Source organism: Taudactylus pleione, unplaced genomic scaffold (genome assembly GCF_031769625.1).
Source record: "Taudactylus pleione unplaced genomic scaffold, aTauple2 ptg000556l, whole genome shotgun sequence".
Taxonomy (NCBI): Eukaryota; Metazoa; Chordata; class Amphibia; order Anura; family Myobatrachidae; genus Taudactylus; species Taudactylus pleione.
Genome location: NW_028284958.1, coordinates 20,956,300 through 20,981,280, shown reverse-complemented (window position 1 = coordinate 20,981,280; position 24,981 = coordinate 20,956,300). Strand labels below are relative to the sequence as shown.

Genomic DNA, 24,981 nt, shown 5'->3' with positions numbered 1-24,981 from the left:
ACATAAAATCAAAATTAACATAAAAACTTACTGAAACCATGTATCAAACTAATTTAACAACACGTTTTAAACAAATATTATTCATGCAAATACATGCTACTGTTTCTCTAAAGGGAATTACCAGAGCTCAAAAAACATCCAAATCCGCCTTTAGAACATGCAATCTACTGTACAAATGTCAGGCAGTAATATAGCCATGTAATGGAGAAAGAAGGGGTCTATTCACTAAGCCTTGGGGCTCTATTTACTACAATCCGCATTTACCGACTGAATTCGCATTGCGGATTTACTACAAATCCCTTGCAGGGACAGAAGTTGCGATAGAGCTCTGGGCCTGATTCAGAGCCGGACGCTATTTGCGCACGCTCGTTCAGAAAAAGGGGCCGGCTATTTAAATTGAGCGCTCGCTCTTTGCGGTCTGTTGACGCCTCTATGTCTGAGCGAGCTAATGAAACATGTGCTCGCTATGTTGTAAAGACGCCCTTTGGCCGCTCGCATCATACGTCATCTCCGCTATTTATTAGATTAATCGAGTACATCGAAAGGCGTATGAACTGCTCGCTATTCTTGTGGTAGCATTTTCCTACCGCAATCATGCGAGCAGTTCAGGCTAAAAGACAACCAAGTGACGTGGTCGATGACGCTGCTTTGTTAATTATGCACACCCTTAAAACGCCCGTTTTGACCGTTTGGCACGCCTGCGTTCGGATCTCCACTCCCCGTTTTCAAGCACCTTCCCCTGTTACCACCCGCAAACGCCTCATCCTGTCACTCAAATTAGCAGGCACTCGCTATTAAATCAGCACACGATTTCCGACCGCACTGACTGGTTGGCGCATGCGCATTATGACTAGGGGTGAGCGGGTTCGGATTTCTGAAATCCAAACCCCCCCGAGCCCCCCCGATCCAAGTCCGATCCGAGTCAGGCTCGACTTTTCCCGCCTAACTCGGATCTGAAATCGAGGCAAAACGTCATCATCCCGCCTTCCGAGTCTCTCGGGTTTTGGATCCTATATAAGGTACCCGCGTCGGCGCCATTTTCTCACTCGGCTGTGGACAGTGAAGAGGGAGGGTGGGAGTTAGGGCTGGCTGGGCAGTGTAGTGTAGTGTAGTGTAGTGCTGCTGTTGTCCACTACTTCAAAGTCCATAGGGGCTGGCTGTGTTGTGCTGTGCTGCTGTTGTTAATAGGGGCTGTGTCCACTACTTCAAAGTCCATAGGGGCTGGCTGGACTGTGTTGTGCAGTCAGTTCTCCATAGGGGCTGTGTCCACTCCAAAGTCCTGTGCAGTGTCCCAGTCCTAAAGGGGTGCTGTAGTGTTGTACAGGGGGTGCTCTGTCCATCAGGGGTGCTCCCCCCAAGTGCTAAAAAAATAATATATTTTCTGTGTTTGTGAATTGTGTGCGCAGTAGCCGCACGTGCATCAACAAAGTAGTGCCAAGCGTGCGCCTGTGTCATAAGTAAAGGGCCGGCTGGCTTGACCATTAAAGGGTGCTGTAACCCCCAAAGTACACTCCAGTCCAAACCAAAAAAAAAATTATTTTCTGTGTTTGTGAATTGTGTGCGCAGTAGCCGCACGTGCATCAACAAAGTAGTGCCAAGCGTGCGCCTGTGTCATAAGTAAAGGGCCGGCTGGCTTGACCGTTAAAGGGTGTTGTAACCCCCAAAGTACACTCCAGTCTAAACCAAAAAAATATATCTTTTCTGTGTTTGTGAATTGTGTGCGCAGTAGCCGCACGTGCATCAACAAAGTAGTGCCAAGCGTGCGCCTGTGTCATAAGTAAAGGGCCGGCTGGCTTGACCATTAAAGGGTGCTGTAACCCCCAAAGTACACTCCAGTCCAAACCAAAAAAAAAATTATTTTCTGTGTTTGTGAATTGTGTGCGCAGTAGCCGCACGTGCATCAACAAAGTAGTGCCAAGCGTGCGCCTGTGTCATAAGTAAAGGGCCGGCTGGCTTGACCGTTAAAGGGTGTTGTAACCCCCAAAGTACACTCCAGTCTAAACCAAAAAAATATATCTTTTCTGTGTTTGTGAATTGTGTGCGCAGTAGCCGCACGTGCATCAACAAAGTAGTGCCAAGCGTGCGCCTGTGTCATAAGTAAAGGGCCGGCTGGCTTGACCGTTAAAGGGTGCTGTAACCCCCAAAGTACACTCCAGTCCAAACCAAAAAAAAAATTATTTTCTGTGTTTGTGAATTGTGGGCCTGATTCAGACCCACTCGCGAGCGGCTGTCCACCCCCCTCTACAAAATGGGGCTAGCTGTCGATCAACATCGACAGCCGCCCCATTTGTAGCGAGCCACGGAGCGAGTGAATTTGTCACTTGCTACGGGGCTTGCACATACGCATTGCGCACGCTGCGCATGCACAATGCACAACCATCGACCCGCTTGTGAGTGCATACCGCTTGCGAGCGGGTCTGAATCAGGCCCACACTTCCATATGTCACACAGCGGGCCTGATTCAGTGCTAGATGCAGACACGACTGCACCTACTGCCGCAGCCACATCTGTGTCTTTATGCTCGCGTGCGCGAAGGCAGCTGTAGGATCCCGCAGCGATCACCATGCGAGGCCGCAGACCACGGAGGCCCATTGCAGATTAATTGACAGGAAGTGACCATTTGGGGGTGTTGACGGGGGGGTGGGGTGGTTAGGGAAATGCAGGCGTGCCTGGGCGTTTGAACGCCGTCTCATGGGCATGCATAAATTAGCCACTGCAAGTGCATGCCAAGCCCTGCGTGGCAGAAGAGCTCCCTAGGCTGTGGCAGGTCAGACCTTCCACAAGGGTAAAATGTCCGCCGATGTACTTCGATGTTACCGATATTTATGTGTGTCGCAGAGAGGATTTATTAGCAAAATGGGTGACAGCCCGCATTTGGGGGAGATAGCAGGGGGAGGCTAGAAAAACGCAGGCGTGTCGGGACAGTTTCCTGGGCATACCCTAGTGAGCCTCTGCAAATTCGTCCGCAGATGGAGAGGCCCCGGCACCTTAGGTGTGACAGCAAAGGCTTGCTCAGAGGTTCGATGTGCGACCAATTTTTCCGATGTTTTTGCTATTGTGCATAAGCGGCGGATGTGAGACGCCGGAGGAGGGCGTCTCTGTGCTTAAGATGGCAGCAGAATCATTAGCATATTGTCGCAAGTCCGCTGCGTGCGGGATTGCAGGAGCGATTGGCGTTGTGTGCATCTCTGAATCAGGCACTTGCTAGATGCTTTAACGAATTGTAAACAGATTTTACACTAAGCAGAAGTAGCACAGGAATCATTATTCTCTATTACTAAAATATGACTACGTTTATTTACACTGATCTATGTCCAGCAGATAAAGCACCAAAGATGCTGCATTGTCTCCTATCACTTATGTCAATTTTCACTGATTTCCAAAGCACTGCATTTAATAACACTGTATATAGGGCAGGGGTGTGCAATAAGCAGCCCTCCAGCTGCTGTTGAACTACAAATCCCAGCATGCCTTGCAACAGTTTTAGCATGGCCAAATAGCAAGACTGTGGCAGGGTATGCTGGGATTTGTAGCTCTGCAACATCTGGGGAGCTGCCTATTGCCCACCCCTAATATAGGGTATGATAATGGTGACTACAGTCACAGAGAGACATTGCTGATCTGTACCTGGGGAGATGCCAATAGCAGGCTGCCAATCCAGGCAGTCCATAGCATAATGCGGTTTCGTTGGCCGGCACTGGTGAAGCTGAGTGGGTACAGAATGGCCCACTGGCGGTCCAGGCTGATCACCACTAGCACTAAAGCTGCAGAGTACATGGCAAATAACTTTCCAAAGTTAAGGATCTTGCAGGAAAGTTCATCTGCATACCACTGCACCATCACATTCCACAGCGCATCCAATGGCATGACCAGAAAGGTGACCAGCAGGTCGGCCACAGAGAGACTGAGAAGAAGGATCCGGAGATGAGACTTGCATCGCTTCCTGCTGATGCTGCACAGTACAGCCACGTTACTACATGATGCCAATAGGAAAAAGCAACAGGTGACTCCCACACGTACTTTAGCAGCTGTTGTAAATGTAGGCTCTCTCCATGAGCCCGGAAATCCCAACGATGAGATGTTGGCATCGGGCAGGACCAGATGGCTCTGATTCACAATAGCTGGCAGCATCGCCATAGTCTAAAATATACATTTAAACAAGACAGAGTTAGAATGACATTGCTGACATTAATGTAAAAATTCACACATATAATATTACTTGTTTGACATTGTCATTGGATAGATCCAGCTGATCAGCACAAGTGCCCTATTAGGATCAATTAGTGCCGTTAGACAATGTCCCCATCAACATCTGTGTATCAATATGTGGCCAATTTGGTCTGAACTTCTGAAGCAATAGAATTGTTCCCACGAATTAGTGTTATGGGCAGCTTTTCTAATACATTCGACGTTAATTGTGGTTTCTGATCCTAAATGTGACACCAGTGAACAGGTTCATATTTTCATCTTTATCTTGGGAAATATTAGAGTTATCAGTACACTTAATTATGTGATTAAAGCACGTGCTTAATTTATTAATGACAAAAAAACTTAATAAAATGTCGGTTAAGTTGTATTGTCTTACACTTCCTTACATATTTACATCCGTTCTGGTGAATCTAAACATTCACCAGAAGTTGATGTGTGCTGAAATAGAAAACGGAGTTACTAAATACTATAGACACTGATATGTACGATCAGTGGCGTAACTTCATCCCAGGTGCCCGGAGGCAAGATAAATGTTGGTGCCCCCCCCAAATTAAAATGTACCACCCCCCCAGCACCTATGCCAGCCCCAGCTGCCGCCCCCCTATGCAGTTCCCCCAGTAGTGGTCCCCCTGTGCAGTGCCCTCTGTAGAGGTCCCCCTATGCAGTGCCGCCTATGTAGTGTCCCCCAGTAATGGACCTCCTATGCAGTACCTCCAGTAGTGGTCCCCCTTTGCAGTGCCCCAGTAGTAAGGGCCCCAGTAGTAAGCCCCCTGTAGTGCTCCCAGTAGTAAGCCCCCTGTAGTGCTCCCAGTAGTAAGCCCCCTGTAGTAAGCCCCCAGTAGTAAACTCCCAGTAATGCCCCCTGTAGTAAGCCCCCAGTAATGCCCCCTGTAGAAAGCCCCCAGTAATGCTCCCTGTAGTAAGCCCCCAGTAATTCCCCCTGTAGTAAGCCCCCAGTAATGCCCCCTGTAGTAAGCCCCCTATAGAAAGCCCCCAGTAATGCCCCCTGTAGTAAGCCCCTGTAATACCCCCTGTAGTAAGCCCCTGTAATGCCCCCAGTAGTAAGCTACCTGTAATGCCCCCTGTAGTAAGCTCCCGTACTGTCCCCTGTAGTGCTCCCAGTAATGCCCCCTGTATTAAGCCCCCAGTAATGCCCCCTGTAGTGAGCCCCCAGTAATGCCCCCTGTAGTAAGCCCCCAATAATGCCCCCTGTAGTGAGCCCCCAGTAATGCCCCCTGTATTGAGCCCCCAATAATGCCCCCTGAAGTGAGCCCCCAATAATTCCCCCTGTAGTGAGCCCCCCCCGCGAGCGCACACACATACAAACAAACAAAAAAAACAATACTACTTACCTGAAACCCCGCTCCAGTGCTGCTGCCTTCAGTCCCCAGCGCCCGCTCCTCAGAACTGTGCATTGTGCATTGCGGGACCCAGAAGCGGAGCTCAGGAGTGAGCTCCGTTCCTCCGGCTTCCGCTGGGGGGAAAGAAGGAGCCGGGCGCCCGCTGGTAACACACTCAGCGGTCGCCCGGGAAATATGGGGTTCGACCGCAACCCCGCATTGATGCCGCTGGAGGTGGAGCGCCGATTAGCGGTGCTCCATCTCCATAGCAGTGCCCGGAACGGCCCGGGGGGACAATGAAGCCAGGTGCCCCCTTAAGGGCTGGAGCCCGGCGGCAAATGACTCCATTGTCTCCGGGAGTTCCACCACTGTGTACCATCTAGGTCATAACCTTCCAGTTATGCAGAGTTTCCAGACTTTCTCCAAAATGTCAAAGAAATAGGTACAAGGTACAAGCTATAGTGATAATGAAATCAGCAAAGTAACTTTTTTAATCTTAACCAGCTCTAGTCACTTAACTGCCAAACTAAAATAAAGATGATCATTATGTTTTATAATATCCAAGTTCTGCTAACCAAATAACTCACCAGATCCAAGAGAGAATAGAGTGTGTAAATGAAGTCACTGGGCAATGACAGGCGCCAACTCCAGATCTCAGTGGTATAATGTTTGGTATATAAACTGGGTAAAGATTTATTACTCACGTAGTCTATTAGTGTTGAACATAGGCCCTGATTCAGCAGCATCTGCGATTACGCATGCGATTGGGTGATTATTGTGTTCTGCACATGCATATGCATTGCAGTGCGCAAACACCCCACTGTAGTGACTACACAGACCCATCGCAGAGCGATTGACAAGAAGTACCGTTTGGGGGAGGTGACCGGGGGGGGGAGGGGGATGTGGTTGTCGAAATGCAGGAGAGCTAGAGAGTTTGAATGTCGTTACAGGGGCGTGCATAAATTAGGTACTGCGATGCCATACGCAGCTTGTGTACTCACTGCGTGCGATGAGGTTAGTAATTCCTGAGTACGGTCAGAGCTTGTGCAAGTGTGCATGAGGCTCCAATAGTACTATATGTTACTGATGGTTTGCAGTCTTGCTGAGTATTATGGATGTGTGTTTAAATTAAGGTAAGGTAAGGTAAGGTAAGGTGGATCTCCTTATGTAGTGCTGAGATGTCATAGCGATCGCAGAGGATTAGTATATCTTCTCAGTGAGACTGCGTGCGTATATGCAGTAGCGATCCGTACTGTATCAGGCCCATAATGTGTTGCTGCACTTATGAAGTTTTTACCTGGCGGAAACTAGTGTTTCTTCTTATTTACTACTTAAATCAGCTTATCACACTTTACATGCAAGTGATCATTGGGTGAACATAAAATAGATACTGATTTAGATCATCTTAATTACCAAACGAATATTTCTGCTACAGACAGTATCTCCATATTCAATTCCAGGACTATTTCGCCTAAGTGGAAGCTCAATGCATTGTAATAGGCGGAAAAGTATCTCCTATAAATAGCAGGTGAAAAATAATGCAAAATCGTTATTTTGGGGTGCAAATGTGGGAAAATGACTCAGAACCTTGGGACAGCCCCCCAAAGGACAAATCAACAAAAAAAATAAAAAATTACCTCTGAGCAACCCAAAAAAGTACTTTCGTTTTGGGAGTGAAAAAGTAAAAAGTGGGGGGACAAGCATAAAAACTAGTGAAATAGACTTCTTGGGGGTCTGCAAGGATGGGTCAGGTGTCTTTAGAATTGCAGGTGCATGTAGCAAGTGCATTTTTAACGTTTTCTAAAAGTTCACTTTAGAAACATAATAATATGCTTTCATCCATTTTCAAACTTGACAGGACTACTTATTTTCACCCAAAAAATACTGCTTAATGCCATCTTCACAAACTTTGCAAAGACGCTAATAAGAAGCAATTTAAACTACTTAAGTACCACAAACACTTTTATTAGGGCTATTAGTACACATCTACATTCATTCCCTATGTTAGTGCAACTTATTTTGGGGTACAGACTGATTTCCCCAATTCTGACAGTACTTTCCGCCTGTTCCACATTCGACGATTTCCGTTTTCGTCTATTTAGGAATTGAATAGTGAGTAAAGCGGGGACACGCGCGTAAAGTTTCTGCCTCTGAAACAGGCGGAAAGTCCGACAGGCAAAACTTTTCGCCTCTAATTGAATATGGGCCTTATGCTGGGCATACACTATGCAATTATCTGTCAGATATCTGTCCAATCTGGCTGGTTGGAATGAAAATCTGGTTATGTATGGGAGCTAATGACAATCGACCATATAGTCTTAAACACTGGAAAATGGGCAAAAATGATTGGTCAAAGTGGTTAAATTCACTTGATTTAACCAATTTGCATGAATGACCATTTTTGGCTGTTTTTCAGTGTTTGTGAGAAAATGGTCGATTGTCATTGGCTCCCATACATTACCAGATTTTCATTCCAACCAGCCAGATTGGACAGATATCTGACAGATAATTGTATAGTGTATGCCCGGCAAAAGTAATGTCGTTTTGCAATTGTCCTTGCTATATGCTTTTTCACCAACAGGGGTCACCAGGCCTTTCTGAAATGAACTGCAGTTCTTGTTCCTGCCAGAGGTGCTGCTGTTTGGACTTTGCTGGAGATCAGGTGCCTGGTGATTGATTTATTAATTAGCAAGAATAGACTATTATTATTATTAAATGTTATTTATAGGGCGCCATAAGTGGTCCACAGCGCCGTCCATACATTAAAGGGTTCACAGAACATTACAATACAGTAACCAAATTATAAACACAGCACAAGTAACAATTAGCAACACAATTCTCCATACAAAATACAGCTGGGAAGGTGAAGGCTGTCACTTGTCAGATAGTTTTTTAGTCTGTCTGAGGCCAGCATTCATTGCTGGTCATTTAATGTTGGCTGCTTGGAGTTTTCAAACTACGGGCCATATTCAATTTGGGAGAGAAAAGTCCGTGTTGGACTTTTCGCTCCACATCGCAGGTTTTCCGGGGATAAAGTGCCCACTTTATCCTCATATTCAATTAAAAATCAACGAAAACGGGAGCCGGCGGAAAGGTAAGTATCGCCAAAAATCAGGAATTTTCAGGAAATATTCCCGGGACCCCCCTAAAGATGTCTAGATATGGAGGATCACTATGGGTACCCCCATTTTTACCTGGTGAAGGAAGTCAGGGTTTCTAATAGCTGCGGAAGGTGCATATTTGCGGCTATGAAGAAGGGGTGAAGAATAGCACTTATTAGCACTTCACCACATGAAAATGGGGGTAAGCATTTTTTTAAGTCCCTAAAATTATTTTTAAAAATTCAGCAAAAATGCACCTGCCGCTACTCCCGCTATGAAGAAAACGCCTGCCGCATACTTGGGAACCCCTCTGAATTTAATTTGGCTATTTTAGAAGTGTTTTCCCTATATTATGTTTTTTTACCCCCAAAATTAAAGTAAATTTTTTGGGGTGACCCGATTTTTTTTTTTTTTTTTTTACTTTTTATGACACAGTTTGTTTTTTTAATTATATACGGGGATAATTAAAACAGGCGAAAATGACATCATCGACGATAAATTCTCTTCGATTCCGACATTTTGCTCCAAATTGAATATGGCCCAATGTGTCCTGTCTGGACTGCTGTCTCTGTATTATGCTATGCACCATGTCAGTTCTGACTCCCTGTGCCTGAAACCTGCCACTATTCCCTGTGAGATTTCTGGACTATTGTTACTAGTTCATTATGTTCTGAAATTTGTTTAAGTACCATTTTATCATCTGCTACCTGCCATTTAACCTGGTACATCCTGGTAAGATTACATCCTGCTCCTTTATCTGTTAATTAAATTCAGCCCCACCCCCTGCGATCGCGGACCCCCCCTCCCTTAATTACACTTACCTGCATCGGTGATGTCCTCCATAGCTCTGCTCAGCTGACATCCCATTCTACTCCAATTGCCCTGTAATAACTATAGGTAATACTAAAATAATGTGAAAAGGGTGTGAAAACACCCTTTTTCACATTATTTTAGTAAAAATAATGTTGATAAATAGAACCCAAAGTACTAACCAATCAGCTTCCAATTTACATTTTGCAGGCTGTGTTTAAAAAATGATAGCTAGGAGCTGATTGGTTAGCGATTTATTTGTTACAATTTTACCTCTCTCCCAGCTTTGATACATAGGGCCCTAAGACCCCTATGTAGGAGCATGCTGTATGCTTCCAACAGTTCACTGCGGTCATTCACGCAGTGCAGTGAGTGTGCGCCTGTGGATTTTATCTGCTTTGCAGCATGTAAGATGCACAGAAGTTGGTGACTCATATCTCCAAAGGCCATTTTGTCTCACTATCATCCTTTAATATGGATGACATACATGTGGCATGTAACGCTTTGCAGAGCTGTTTATTAACTGATGCTGAGATAATGAAGAGGTTGGGAGCCATCTGCTACTAGTACAGTGTATGCTGTCACACAGCGTCACAGGGCTCTCCTTCCCAGATGCGTGGTCCTTATCCACATACCTGTAACCAGTATTGTATCTCATGGACATTCTGCAAATAATACAGTCAGGCACAGTTTGAAAATGGTACTAGATGCATCCACGGTAACTACTATTTATCATCGTGACTATATTGGAAGTGTAAACAATGTAAAATCTATAAGTTACAAAGGTAGGTGAATAAACTACTATATAACTTGCAAATAGTTGATTTTAGTATAACTTGCTCAGACACATTACACTTTCCAAAAGTTGATACTCAGTTGACTATAACTGCCTACCCTCCAACATGACACTTTCCACCAGGTACAAAATGCTCTGCTCCTGGACTTCCCACCTAATGTATGATTGCAGTCACCTGTGTTGAACTAGTTAACTGATGAGAAGGGTGTTTTATCACAGGTGACTGCAATCATAAATTAAGAGGGAAGTCCAGGAGCAGAGTATTTTGTACCTAATGTCCGCACTGCCGACACTGCTTTCACCCCCGCACTGAGAACACTACCGGCACTCCTGCATTGCCGACACCGCTGGCACCCCCGCACTGAGAACACTACCAGCACTCCTACACTTAGGACAGCGCCGCCACCCCCCAACTGCCGCCAGCACCCCCGAACTGCCGACACTGCTAGCACTCCTGCACTGAGACCACCGCTAGCATCCCGCACAGCCAGCACTGCAGGCACCCCCGCACTGAGGACAATGCCGGCACCCTCTGTCACAGCAAGTGCACCATTGGTGTATCCAGCCTGCACTGTATACAACCCGCAGTGTATTTGACCTGCACTGTATCCAGGGCCGGCCCTAGATCAAATTTTTTCATAAGTGAGTATATTTTTTGGTGCCCCCCTATGCAGTGCCCCCGGGAGTGGTCCCCCCTGTACAGTGCCCCTTGTGCCCCCAGTAGTAGCACCCCCTTGTAGTGCCCCCAGTAGTAGCCCCCCTTGTAGCGCCCCCAGTATTAGTCCCCCCTTGTAGTGCCCCCAGTAGCAATCCCCCCTTGTAGTGCCTCCAGTAGTAGTCCCCCCTTGTAGTGCTCCCAGTAGTTGACATCCCTTTGTAGTGCCCCCAGTAGTAGTCCCCCCTTGTAGTGCCCCCAGTAGTAATCCCCCTTGTAGTTCCCCCAGTAGTAGTCCCACCTTGTAGTGCCCCCAGTAGTAGCCCCCCTGGTAGTGCCCCCAGTAGTAGTCCCCCCTTGTAGTGCCCCCAGTAGTAGTCCCCCCTTGTAGTGCCCCCAGTAGTTGCCCCACTTTGTAGTGACACCAGTAGTAGTCCCCCCCAGTAGAGAAACACGTAATAAAAATAAAAAAAAACCCACTTACCTGAAACCCGCTCCTGCTTCTGCCGCCGCTATCAGCTCCTCCGTCCGTCCGCCTGCCCGCCCGCCCGCCCGGGCGGCTTTGATCAATGGGAGAGACGTCATGACGTCTCTCTCATTACCCACTGTGGGAGCCGGAAGATGGCTTCGGCAGTGGGTGCAGCAGCCGATGAGAATATGACAGACTCTCATTGGCTGCTAATTAGAACAAACACACAGCTGCCGTGTTTGTCACTGTGTAGTGCTGACTGAACTCCGTCCGGTCAGCGCTACACACGCGGTGCAGCTGTGTCACAGAGACACAGTCTGCCCGCGGCCCGCATGGTACGCAGCTGAGGCGCCCTCCACTATGTGGCGCCCTATTCAGCTGCAGGATTGCAGTTGCTAATGCGCACACAGTCGGCTGATTGTTTCACACTGCGCATGTGCACGCATTGCAGTGAGCAATCACGAAGCAGCCGCTGTGATCGGAACTGTGATTGCAGTGGCGGCAGACGCATCGCTGAGTGATAGACAGGAAGTGCTGTTTATGGGTGGTGACGGGGGGAGGAGGGGTCGGGCGAATGCAGGCGTGCCTGTGTGTTTCCACGGTGTCGTAGGGGTGTACATAAATTAGCCACTGCGATACCATACGCAGCCTGAGGCCTGCGCTGAAGTTAGCAGTTCCTGAGTGAGGTCTGACCTGACTTAACTGTTCGTACAGGTCAGATGTTACTCGATTGTAAATGTGTATCCTGCTAGGACCCTGCAGGATGAGACTTTCTCTGGGGCTATGCATGCTGGGAGGAAGTTTTCTGTTAGTTTAACATTAGGAACTGAACTAACTAACAAAGTAAAGGGTGTTCTTATGCACTCCAGAGTCCATGAGTCTTGCCTGATTTGCAGCACATCTACATTAATGTTACCGACTATTTCACTATGTTGGCCATGTATATGGATGTGAGTAATGGGAATTGGGCGTCTTTATGTCAGGATGCGATCGCAATGTGAATGCAATTATTTGCATATCACCGCTGATATTACCAACTGCGTTCATACGCGCACGCAGGGGGGGTTTCCGAGTACCTAGAAACCTCCCCTGCCCACCACTACATCGCAGCGCAGCTTAGCAATATTTTTTTTTTTTTGTAAAGAGATCGGAGTGAGTCGGCAGCTGTTCCTGGCTGAGCTGCCTGTAGGGGGAGCTGCAGCAGTAGCGCAGCTCCTCCCTCCAGTGGGAGGCTGAGAGCTCGTGTGTCGGATCCTCCTCAGTGACCGGTGCTCTCTTCTAGAGCCGCAGGTGGGTGTAATCTATTACATGTGGGGGGAGGGTGATTTTTAATAAGCCATGCCAGCGCTGTATTTATAAGGCTGCATTTGTGTCAAGTGAGAGGTGTGTTTGTGTCAGTGTGTATTTCAGTGTGTGACTATAGGCTTTGTCAGTGTGTGTGTGACTCTATGCTTTGTAAGTGTGTCTATGTGGGTGTGACTCTATGCTTTGTAAGTGTGTGTGTGGGTGTGACTCTAGGCTTTGTAAGTGTGTGTGTGTGTGACTCTATGCTTTGTAAGTGTGTGTGTGTGACTCTAGGCTTTGTCAGTGTGTGTGTGACTCTATGCTTTGTAAGTGTGTGCGACTCTAGGCTTTGTCAGTGTGTGTGTGTGACTCTATGCCTTGTAAGTGTGTGTGTGACTCTAGGCTTTGTAAGTGTGTGCGACTCTAGGCTTTGTCAGTGTGTGTGTGTGACTCTATGCCTTGTAAGTGTGTGTGTGTGTGACTCTAGGCTTTGTCAGTGTGTGTGTGACTCTAGGCTTTGTCAGTGTGTGTGTGTGACTCTATGCCTTGTAAGTGTGTGTGTGTGTGACTCTAGGCTTTGTCAGTGTGTGTGTGACTCTAGGCTTTGTCAGTGTGTGTGTGTGTGTGACTAGGCTTTGTCAGTGTGTGTGTGTGACTCTAGGCTTTGTCAGCGTGTGTGTGACTCTAGGCTTTGTCAGTGTGTGTGTGTGTCTAGGCTTTGGGTGTGACTATGCTTTGTAAGTGTGTGTGTGTGTGTGTGACTCTATGCTTTGTCAGTGTGTGTGTGTGTGTGACTCTAGGCTTTGTCAGTGTGTGTGTGTGTGTGTTTCTCAGTGCAGTTTGTGTGTCTGTCAGTGTGTTGGCTTTGTCAGTGCAGTGAGTGTGCGTCAGTGTGTATGTGTGTGTGTTGGCTTTGTCAGTGTGGGTGTGTAGTGTTAGGTGTGTGTGTAGGCACTGTCAGTGCAGTGAGTGTATGTGTCAGTGTGTGCATTTAGGCTTTGTCAGTGTGTGTGCGTGTATATGTCACTGTGTATGTTTGCAGTGCCGCCTTTTTTATTTCTTCGAGGAGCTGAAAAGCTCCATATAAATATAGTCAAGTAGACGGCACCAAATAAAGTTCAACAGCCGGGGTGCAGAGCGCTCAGTCTTGATCATACAATCAGATACAGGCAGCGCTCCTCGGGTACTCAATAATCCAAGTTTGTTAATCTATTACTGTGCAACGATTCAGATGCAATTATTACATATTTCATGAAGGCTTTGCCAAAATATGTAATAAATTCATCTGAAATGTTGCACAGTAATAGATTAACAAGATTGGATTATTGAGTACCCGAGGAGCGCTGCCTGTATGTGGTTAGATTTTTTGATATTGGTTTTGTAACCAAGTATTGGAAACCCCCATTTCAAAATCCTGCGTTTGCCACTGGCGTTGCGTGCGTATTAGCAGAATAGCTATCCTTGCTGAATCAGGCCCTGTATCCGACCAGCACTGTATCCAGCTCACACTGCGACCCGCACTGTATACGACTCAAACTGTTTGTGACCTGCACATTATCTGACTCGTACCGTATCCAACCTACACTGTATCCAACCCGCACTGTAACCTGCACTGTATCCAACCCGCAGGTTTGGAACGCTGGTTTTATGGTTGGGGAGATTTTGGAGAATTGCTCAATAAAAAGTCTGATTGATCACGTTACTACTTTGCAACACATTTTTAAACAGAAATAACTGCCGTGTATTTGTGCCGCTGCTCTGTTGCTTAGTTTAGCCAGCCAGCCTTTGCCCTATATTGGTGAACAATACAGTGAGCTGTGAGGTGGTCAAAATTGAGTGGAAATTACTGGAAATTAATGTTATTAATACTCTAGGGGCCTGAATCAGCAAGGAACGCAGTCGCTAAGTTACTACACAGGCCCATTCCAGACTGATTGACAGGAAGTGCCGTTTGGGGGTGGTGACGGGGGGGGGTCAGGTGAACACAGGCGTCCCAGTGCGTTTCAACGCCGTGGCATGCATAAATTATCAACTGCGATGGCCTATGCAGCCTGAGGCCTGATGGCGCGGGTGGTTGTTAGCAATTTCTGAGTAAGTACACAAAAAGAAGAAATACAAGTGCACAACTCAAATTAACTGATTATATATAAATAAATACATTTTGCACTGAATAGAGGTTTTTGGCATATTCTTGGCCAAGGTTATGAGCATACCCACCACATTCGCGTAACCTCTGTAGGGTAGGTCCCTAACATACTACGGTTCACTTCAAATCCAAAGTGCAGGACACCCCCAAACTAGCCCAACTATGCCACCCCAAGGCTTCGCTTTAATAGGAAAAGTGTAAAGGAAATAGTTAAGAGCAGCCGCAGCTGCATATAAGGAATAAAAATAAAAAAGTGAAATACATATATAAAAAACAGACAGTTAAGTGTTAAAATGTTTTGTAAAGGAAAATTCTGTTATAATGCGGTGCCCTGAAGCAGATTTTTATTCCTTATATGCTTCCCAACTGTGAAATCCCAGCAAGGGACTAATGATAGGCATCGAAATCCCAACGCCTATCATTATCCACCCACCGAAATCACGAGACCCGGCATACCGAACGAAGGTAAGCCGGGCGCCGGGGGCGGACAGCCACGTTTAGGTTTAGGCGCTCCCGAAGGGACTTAGGGTTAGACACCCTCCCCCCGAGAGTGTTAAGAAGATTAGGCTAGGGCAGTGATTTTCAACCTTTTCAACTCAAGGCACACTAAACAAGATTTTAAAATTGCCAAGGCATTAAACGGCTATGTGGTGTGCATGACCAATGAAAAAAACATAAACTTTGGCTCCCACATAAAAATATACACACATATTGGCCTCCACAGGAATAAAACACACTACATTGGCCTCCTCAGGAATAAAACACACTACATTGGCCTCCTCGGGAATAAAACACACTACATTGGCCTCCTCAGGAATAAAACACACTACATTGGCCCTCTCAGGAATAAAACACACTACATTGGACTCCACAGGAATAAAACACACTACATTGGCCTCCTCAGGAATAAATCACACTACATTGGCCTCCTCAGGAATAAAACACACTACATTGGCCTCCTCAGGAATAAAACACACTACATTGGCCTCCACAGGAATAAAACACACTACATTAGCCTCCTCAGGAATAAAACACACTACATTGGCCTCCACAGGAATAAAACACACTACATTGGCCTCCACAGGAATAAAACACACTACATTGGCCTCCTCAGGAATAAAACATACTGCATTGGCCCCCTCAGGAATAAAACACACTACATTGGCCTCCTCAGGAATAAAACACACTACATTGGCCTCCACAGGAATAAAACACACTACATTGGCCTCCACAGGAATAAAACACACATATTGGCCTCCTCAGGAATAAAACACACTACATTGGCCCTCTCAGGAATAAAACACACTACATTGACCTCCACAGGAATAAAACACACTACATTGGCCTCTTCAGGAATAAAACACACTACATTGGCCCTCCTAGGAATAAAACACACTACATTGGCCTCCTCAGGAATAAAACACACTACATTGGCCTCCACAGGAATAAAACACACATATTGGCCTCTACAGGAATAAAACACACTACATTGGACTCCTCAGGAATAAAACTCACTACATTGGCCTCCACAGGAATAAAACACACTACATTGCCTCTGCAGGAATAAAACACATTACAAGTGCGCTGAGTTGACCGGCCCGTACACTTGACAACCGTTCGCGGCACACTAGTGTGCCACAGCACAGTGGTTGAGAAACACTGGGCTAGGGAAAGGGGTATGTTAGGGTTAAGCACTCCCTGGGGGAGGTGGGGACAGGCACCCCCCCGGGAGGGTTAGGTTTAGCGTGCGGGAGGGGGGATTAGGTTTAGGCATCCCTGAGGGGAGGTTAGGGTTAAGCACCCCTAAGGGAGGGTTAGGACGGGATAGTTAAAATACTGACCCTGTCGAGAACTTCAGTCATCTGCCTTCCGGCGTCTGTATGACATGCCGCCGGGCTTATGTCTGGCGGTATGTCATACCGATACCGTTATGTTTACTCATAGTCTGCATTCACTCTGCATTAAACACTATGGGTATCCTGTCAAATTGGACTCACTTGCTACCCAAAAGTATGTAGGAAAAACACAAGCATATATTCAGTCGTGTGTATCTCAAAATACGTCGAGCTGCACAAAACTAGCATTAGCGGCAGGTGTAGGTCAGATGGAGTAACATTTCCCACGCAGCAGTATAGAGAAAGTGTAGAGATAGCATAGAACATAAAGATGAGGCTTGACAGTGTTGCAACTGCAAAAGTTACATTACCCTATTTGTACACTATATAGTAATGTAGTGTCACATATATAGCAAAGAATAGTTGTCCGAATGGAAATGTCACTTACAGAAAGTAATGCTAATAGATGTTGGCAATAGAGGTTATAAAACTGCAATGCTAATGATGTATTGTGTGTTGTGCTTGCCTTCAGACATACTGTATGCATTCTGAGTAAGCCTCAGTCTGCACAGACTCCCACCTCATGTGTCCTGTACCAATAACCAAACTATAGCTGCCCACGCACATAGAGATATTTTACCCGATTTGGCCGATTTCGACAACTCCTGAGGACAAATCGTGTAAAATATGGGCAAATTGTGACTTTCCACTCATGATCATGATACCGATGCGCGTCCCCACTCGTCGTACCTCGCATCTTCAGATCTGCCGTGCTGTAGGGCAGATTTGCCAATCTGGGACACAATGCACTGGATGCACGATAGATCTTAAGTCAGATTGGACATTTTTTTACTCCAAATGCCGGGGAGCTGCCTGGGGAGACCTCAGGGGAAATCATACACATCGTGGGATTGAGAACACATCGCTATGTGTGTGGGCAACTTAAGCATAGAAATGCTACATTGTGCCAGATTGTTTTTATAGTCACATTTGCACAAGGTGTTGCCCATTATCTAGAGTATTCTGTGTATGCCAGAAGGATGCAATCAGTAGGTGCCCAGCAAAGTTCCAGAGCTGAATGATATAAACATGTAGAAGTCTGTTTACAATTAGTAATTTGCTCTGACAACCACATAGAATAAAATATGTAAAAATGAATATACACAACACATATAGAACATCCAGGGTATATAAACATAATTACAGTTAGCATTAGTAGAACTAGTACACGGGGGACATTCATGACAACTGTCGCTAAGGTTTTATAAATACGCATTATTTTTGCCCACTAATTTAATCACACATTTTTAAAAAAAAAATTTTAACCCCTCAATAATGCAATTAAAACTCTATAGGCAGATGTGCAGTAAAAAATCTGTTCAAGTTTCCTATAATAAGTCACTTCTAGTTTACGGGAGTCTCAGCAGGGAACACATTATCCCTCATGCTTGTGTCATTTCCATTTAAACTTTGCAAACAAGCTGTGAGATGGCACTAGGGCCCTAAGCACTAGTCCCTTGTTACATCCTGAACATCTCCTGTATAGTGCCGCTTTCTATTTTACCTTGTCTGCAATAACTTCATTAGCAAAGCCGTGTCAGTAAGCGGTTCTCTAACAGTGGAACTGAAACTATTGAAATAATTTGCCTCTCTTATACATTGCTCCCTTGGGTGGTATAAAACTATTTTTTACAGTAGGTTATGAATACAAAGCGGGTCCCCTAATCTCACATCCAAATAGATAGAACCTGTGGCCTTCTATCAATATAACAATATCTCAAAAACATTCCACACCTAGACAGCTTTCTATCCCTAATTTCTGTCAGTGGGCCGGAAGCAAATTGCTTTACAAATCCTGAGAACATTAGGGGATTAAGGTACCATATGTCTGCTGAGGAGAATTATACCCCTGGTCCCCTGTCGGGTAAATACAAACCCCAGTATGGGGGGTGATTAGTGCATTACTATGGAGATGAGTAATACAATGGGAGCTCAAACTTGTCTTCATGACGTGTTTGGAAATAAAATATAGATTTTCCCACTTATTTTCACCACAGTATAAACTATTTGCTTCCGATAATTACAGATCTGATGAGGGCTGTGAAGAGAAAATTAATATTCATGACTTATCGTGAATAATTAGCATTCAAAGCAATATATTTCTAAGAGCTGAACTAGTATCTAATACTAGTTAGTAAAGGAAATTGAATTTAAGGAGAAATTATAGCAACGATTGGGTTCCTTCAATACATATCTAGTTGACGATAATTAAGCAATCAAGGGAGATGGTACAGTAAGTGCATCACACAGTACAAAGGAGAAGCCGTCACTGTTAAAAGCATTAATGGTTTATTGACTTTAGGGCAAAGGATTCCAAACTATTGTTAGAGGATGTAAAACATAACAGGGATGTTTTCTAGTCCCTGGTCAGACCTCAGATTTACAGGATTTGTCTCTCTCACTTTGTATGATTAATTATAATATTCTACTTTATATCTGAAAAAACTCTGAAAAATGTTATCATCATATATCCATATGTTTATGTACTTAAATGAATGGTATGTGTGTACAGTATGAACACTTAGGGCATCTTATACTCTATACCTATACACCGGTCATGCTTGCTCATACACTGCAATATGTTAAGCTTGCTGCCAAGTGCCTTGTGTGTGTGTGTACTGTATATATATATATATATATATATATATATATACATATATATAATGTAGAGTGTTAACATTAACTATATATCTTATCATTGATAAAGTCAATTACTGTGCACTCACCAAATCCTGCTCAACTCCCCTGGCGCTGCGTCCTCTCTGTAGGACTTGGGTCTGTTCCTGCACCCATATCTGAGTCCTCACATTCTCCTTACGCACACACACACTATATCCCTACTGATGCTTCTGTGAGATAGCTGAGCAATGAGCACTGAGTGTAGAGGGAGGGGAGTCAGAGCATTGTGCCAGTGACAGGAGACCTATTGAAGTGCATCTCTTAGCATAGTAAAGTGTGATTGCAAGCCACAAAGTTAAATTAGTGCCACAGGAAGAACATGTATCGGAAATGTGAAATAATATATATAAAACAATGTACAGTTGTGAAGTTTGCGTAATATGGTATCTTTGATGCATGATTTCAAATAAAAGATCCGTCACTAAAATGGGCTACTTTTTTCAGTATCTTCTATACATTGAATAAAATAAAGTTTCTGGTAGGAGTCTGTTGGTTCGGGCTAATCTCGTCATCTACAAGGCAATCTTTTATAAGACCTCGGTTAAAAAAGACTATCGCTGTAAATTCCTAATTGCACCTGTGCGAGGCCGGGATGGGATGCTAGTAGTAAATATGTATATATATACATGGATTTTGAGGCAGTTTTCACTATTCTATAGAGCATCTGTCGAGGAAAGTTTAGGTGTATGACAAAAGGGAGCCGAGCAGGGACGATTTTAGTGAAGCAAGTCAATGAAAAACGTATGTCCAAGTGCTTTCTTGGCTTACACTGCCTAAACCATTAAAGATATATCACAACGATGGACTTTATTTTATACAATGTAGAGATTGATACATATTATCCGGTTTCTCCAGAAAAATCAATGTAAGCCCTTTTTACTGATACAAAAATGTAAGTTCTTCCCTTTCTTTACATTTCTTATTTAATTTATGTAAAAAAACTATTCTTTAATTTCAAACGAGTCCATTTCCCGGTAAGAGTCTGCTTTGGCATGACCATAAATAAAGCACCGGGACGTGGCTGGAGTTGACCTAATTGGAAACTGTTTTTATCATGAACAACTTGACGTGGCCCTTTTGAATGCCACGTCAAACCTAAATCAGGAGGAAAATCGACTGTCTTCTACAAGGCAATCTTATAAGACCTTGGTTAAAACAGACTAATGCCGTTAATTCAAATTAGTCCAGTGCAAAGTTGGGACAGGTCGCTAGTTTGTGTTTTTGTTCGAAATCATTGTTGAGAGTGGTTTTGCTATAACCAAAACATAAGTGTTTTAATTCTGTTTTGAATTTCTTTAAATATTGATAAAAACTGCTAAAACATGTAATTTGGACCTTTTTTTGTTCCTATAATATTACTAACATCAATAGCATCCATTTCCAGTCAATTTTGACCACCTTAGAGCACATGAAATCACGAAGGAGGGACTTAAATGCTATCCAAATACGAAGATCCGTTTTATAGATGTAATACCCTGCTATGCAAGGGATTACTTATGACCAGGAGTATCTTGCTAAAGTTTATGCGCATGTCATTATACAGATAGACCACTGACTACAGTTCCCAGCAGCCTCTGCGCCTCCTCAAGAGGTCAGGAGGACATCACATGGGCTGTGTTGGCTGGTGTGAGAAGTGACCGTTGGAGGCAAGTGGCAGTTGGTGCAGGAGAGGTGTGAGGGAGGAGGTGAGGCAGTGTGTGCGCTGGTGTCAGGCAGGAGAGACACAGAGAGAGAGAGAGTGTTACATGCAATAAGAGACAGCAGCAGCAGAAATAAATATAAAGAGCAGAGAAGAGACAAGCGCATTGACCAGAGTAGCTGAGACTTGCAGAGCTGAGCAGTAACGTACTCACTGGATGTAAATCAGCAGTAATCAGGCCTAATACCTACAGACTAGGAGGCCTTGTTTACATGAGGGACTGTTTACGCTACAGGAAAAAGTTCTGCAAACAGAATCTAATGACCGTCCGCAGCATAAAGAAGACAATATGTGCACCACCCCAAGTCTGGTACCGAACTGATTACACTTGCAAATATACAGATGTATGGGGTTTACTAACGAGACTTTTGAAAAGATCTATACTTTATTTATGATGTCGATACTAACTTATGATGGTTACAGGTATTTATGGATCTGAATACTGTATAGCTGTAGCATCTTTTACATATTTTTTGAATTCTTAGGCATCTAATGTGTTTTATTTCTTTTTAATATATATATTTATTGAACATAGTATTAAGAAAGGGTTCTTACATGTTAACATTCCTTCAATATTGGTCTTGTGGTTGTGCTACACCTATAAGTTAATAATAAGTATTGAAAGAAAACCTGGCAGAACTTTTTAGGTTTCTATTAGCAGACAAACAATAGCCAGGAATTTATTAATAAAGAAACATAATTTAATATTCAATAGTGTCCCCAAATTCTGTGAGGCCTTACTGTCTGTACATTGTTGGTGAGATCTTTGCCTCTCTGCCTTGGGTGTGTCAGGAACTTCGGGTCAAGAAAAATTAAGAGAACATCAAGCTTCTTCAAGCAAGTTTCTGTTGCCAGCACCCAGTTTATTACCCTATTACCTGTGTGTTACAATTTGGCGTCACGAACAGGATCACGGAGTCCAAAGCAAAGATTTCCTAAAAACACAGACAAGATGGCCAATGAAGCATGTAAATCCGTTGGGAGCAGCACATTTTTTCAAAGTAGCTCAAGGCCAAGTGTCTTCACACCTATCACCATGCCATACTACTGTGGGGTGCCATGGCTACCTACCTACACAGGAGATGCTCACAGCACCGAAACAAGCACCTTAAGAGAATTCACAGCAAAAATAAAGTCCTTGTTTTGCCTGTACATGTTGAATGAGCAGCAACAGGTAGAGATCTTGATAGGACAGTTGAAAGGGTCTGCGCTTAAAGAGGTGACTTCCTGGCCCACTGAAGAGAAGAAGACAGCGGACCAGATCCTCAGCAGGCTTGCTACCATCTTTGACACAAGAACAGTGTCAGAGCTGAAAATGTTCTTCTATGCTCGAAAGCAACAACTGGGAGAGTCACTCCGCGACTATGCCCTCAGCCTGCAGGAAGCTCTCAGAGACATTCAGTATGCATACCCTGAAGAAGTGCATGATGAAGACAAAATTTTATTGGACCAGTTCATTGAAGGTGCAAGGGGCGAAGGTGTGAAGATCCTGCTGCGACTGTTGAGATTGCAGCAACCTGAGAGCCCATTCCGGGATTTCAAAGAGGCAGCAATTAAAGTTCTAGGCTTTAGCATTTCTTCAGAAGTCGTTCCACAAGAGTATTTTCCAGAGATGCTGAGATGTCAAGAGAAGTCTGATTTTCAGGAGTTTAGTTTTAAAGGAGCTACTTACCCATCTGCAGCGAGAGCAGTGACAGTGCAGTCTACACAGTCATGCATACCTGATTCCACTAGTGAGTTACAAGCTCAGCTGGTTGAACTGACACGCAGTGTGACAGAAGTATGTAAAGAACTGCAGAGTCTGAAGAGACAGCAGACACAGCTTCAGAAAACAATGGAATGGCACCAAGAGAAGAGACCAATGGACAGTTCCCAAAGGGACCCTCATAGACAAACATCTATGCATTCTTCCAAACATTTTGACACTCAAGGGAAATTCATTTGTGGACCCTGTGAAAGAAGTGGTCACATTAAGAGAGAATGTGAACAGCCAGACCGTTTAAACTCTGAAATTTCATGGTCACCCCGCTATGTGAGCCAAAGCCCAGTGGTTCAAGTTTGCATCAATGGAGTTAAAATGCCAGCACTCTTAGACACTGGTTCACAGGTGACCACAATACAAGCTAACCAGTTTGAGCAGCACTGGGCTGAGGAACAGATGCTTCCAGCAACTTCCAAGTTGATAATCCCGGTTGCCAGTAATGGGCAATGCATCCCTTGCAAAGGATACTGGGAAGCTGAAATTCAAATTGGAAAAACAGTGCTACCTCATCAAGGCTTCACCGTCACCAATGTCCAAGATTATGGTTTGCCTCCAGTGATAGTGGGCATGAATGTGCTGCGAAACTGCTGTGAGGAGCTTTTAGCGGCACTCAGAGGAGAACTGCAAACTGACTGGCTTCTGTAGAAACAAGGCCTTCAACCTGGGATAACCAAAAATAAGGCAGACATTATGCCTAGATTACCTACAAGAGAAGAATATGATGAGGCTAGACAAGAAGCAGTAGCAACGCCCATCTCCAGTGTCCAGGTTGTCCAGCAAAATGCTTTGATGTTAGGCATGAATCCTATAAATTTTATAGCATCCAGACCTAGAAGTCTTGAGCAACCCAAACAAGGAACCATATGGGGCCACCTGCAAGGCAAGAATAAAACAATAAAACATCTCAAAGGCTTACTGATAACTTCAAAATTCTCAACCAAGCAACAAGGGCAAAAAACGGATCCAGAACTTGTGAACCTATTGAGACAGCGAGAGAGGCTGTTTGTAGAGAAGGGACAGGTGTTTCGATGTGGTGTGGATCCCAAGACTCATTGTAGGATCTTTCAACTTGTTGTCTCAAAGCAAAATGCCCGTTTTGTGCTAGAAAAATATCATGACCAGTCAGGTCATTCTGGACGAAGAAGAATGGAATCAAGCATCTGGAAAAAGTTCTATTGGGTTGGCATGAGAGAAGACATCAAAATATGGTGCCAAAATTGTCCAACCTGTGCTGTCAGAAGAAACTTGTTGCCTCGATATGCCCCAAATCAGTGGTCTCAACCGGACTGTGTGGCTAAATCCCAAGGTGGACTGGAAGAGGTGCAAAAAAATCGATGTACAACAGGTGGGGGTGTTATATAACCAACAAGCAGACAAGGTGAATAGAGCTTTGAAAACAGAAAACCACCATGACCAGCTGAAGTTCTGTACAGCCTGCCCCAGAGAAAGCACAGAAAGAGTCATAGATTCATCCATGGCAGAGACGTTGGGGTCTCCTAGACAAAATCCTCTTGATCTCATTTTTCCAGGCTTCAGTCTGTCCTCCAGGAGCATAAGTTAATGTAACACAAGAGTCCCATATAGCTGTGGTTGATAGATCTATACAGTAATGTGAATATTAATGCAATTCATATGTAATTCTATGACTTTGTAATTTCCAGTGATATGACCAAAGTTCTTATGCTTATTGGAATATATTTGGTTGATGGCAATTTCCGTTGCGTGAGGACACGCATATTTTCAGCAGGGAAGTATGTAATACCCCGCTATGCAAGGGATTACTTATGACCAGGAGTATCTTGCTAAAGTTTATGCGCATGTCATTATACAGATAGACCAGTGACTACAGTTCCCAGCAGACTCTGCGCCTCCTCAAGAGGTCAGGAGGACATCACATGGGCTGTGTTGGCTGGTGTGAGAAGTGACCGTTGGAGGCAAGTGGCAGTTGGTGCAGGAGAGGTGTGAGGGAGGAGGTGAGGCAGTGTGTGCTGGTGTCAGGCAGGAGAGACACAGAGAGAGAGAGAGTGATACATGCAATAAGAGACAGCAGCAGCAGAAATAAATATAAAGAGCAGAGAAGAGACAACCGCATTGACCAGAGTAGCTGAGACTTGCAGAGCTGAGCAGTAACGTACT

General features: G+C 44.8%; 1 protein-coding gene and 1 pseudogene across 1 annotated transcript in view; one reads left to right on the top strand and one right to left on the bottom strand.

The window, feature by feature from the left end:
- The window catches only part of LOC148481952 (gonadotropin-releasing hormone II receptor-like), a 48,049-nt gene extending 28,536 nt beyond the window's left edge, over nucleotides 1-19,513 (bottom strand). The window contains exons 1-2 of the mRNA XM_088452877.1: nucleotides 19,432-19,513; nucleotides 3,628-4,140 (exon numbers count right to left, since the gene is read on the bottom strand). Of these exons, the coding sequence (XP_088309003.1) occupies nucleotides 3,628-4,137 (510 nt within the window). The 5' untranslated portion in view covers nucleotides 4,138-4,140; nucleotides 19,432-19,513. The remainder of the gene's footprint in view (nucleotides 1-3,627; nucleotides 4,141-19,431) is intronic.
- Nucleotides 19,514-22,035: 2,522 nt separating this feature from the next.
- Nucleotides 22,036-24,406, top strand: LOC148481951 (uncharacterized; annotated as a pseudogene).
- Nucleotides 24,407-24,981: the final 575 nt, after the last annotated feature.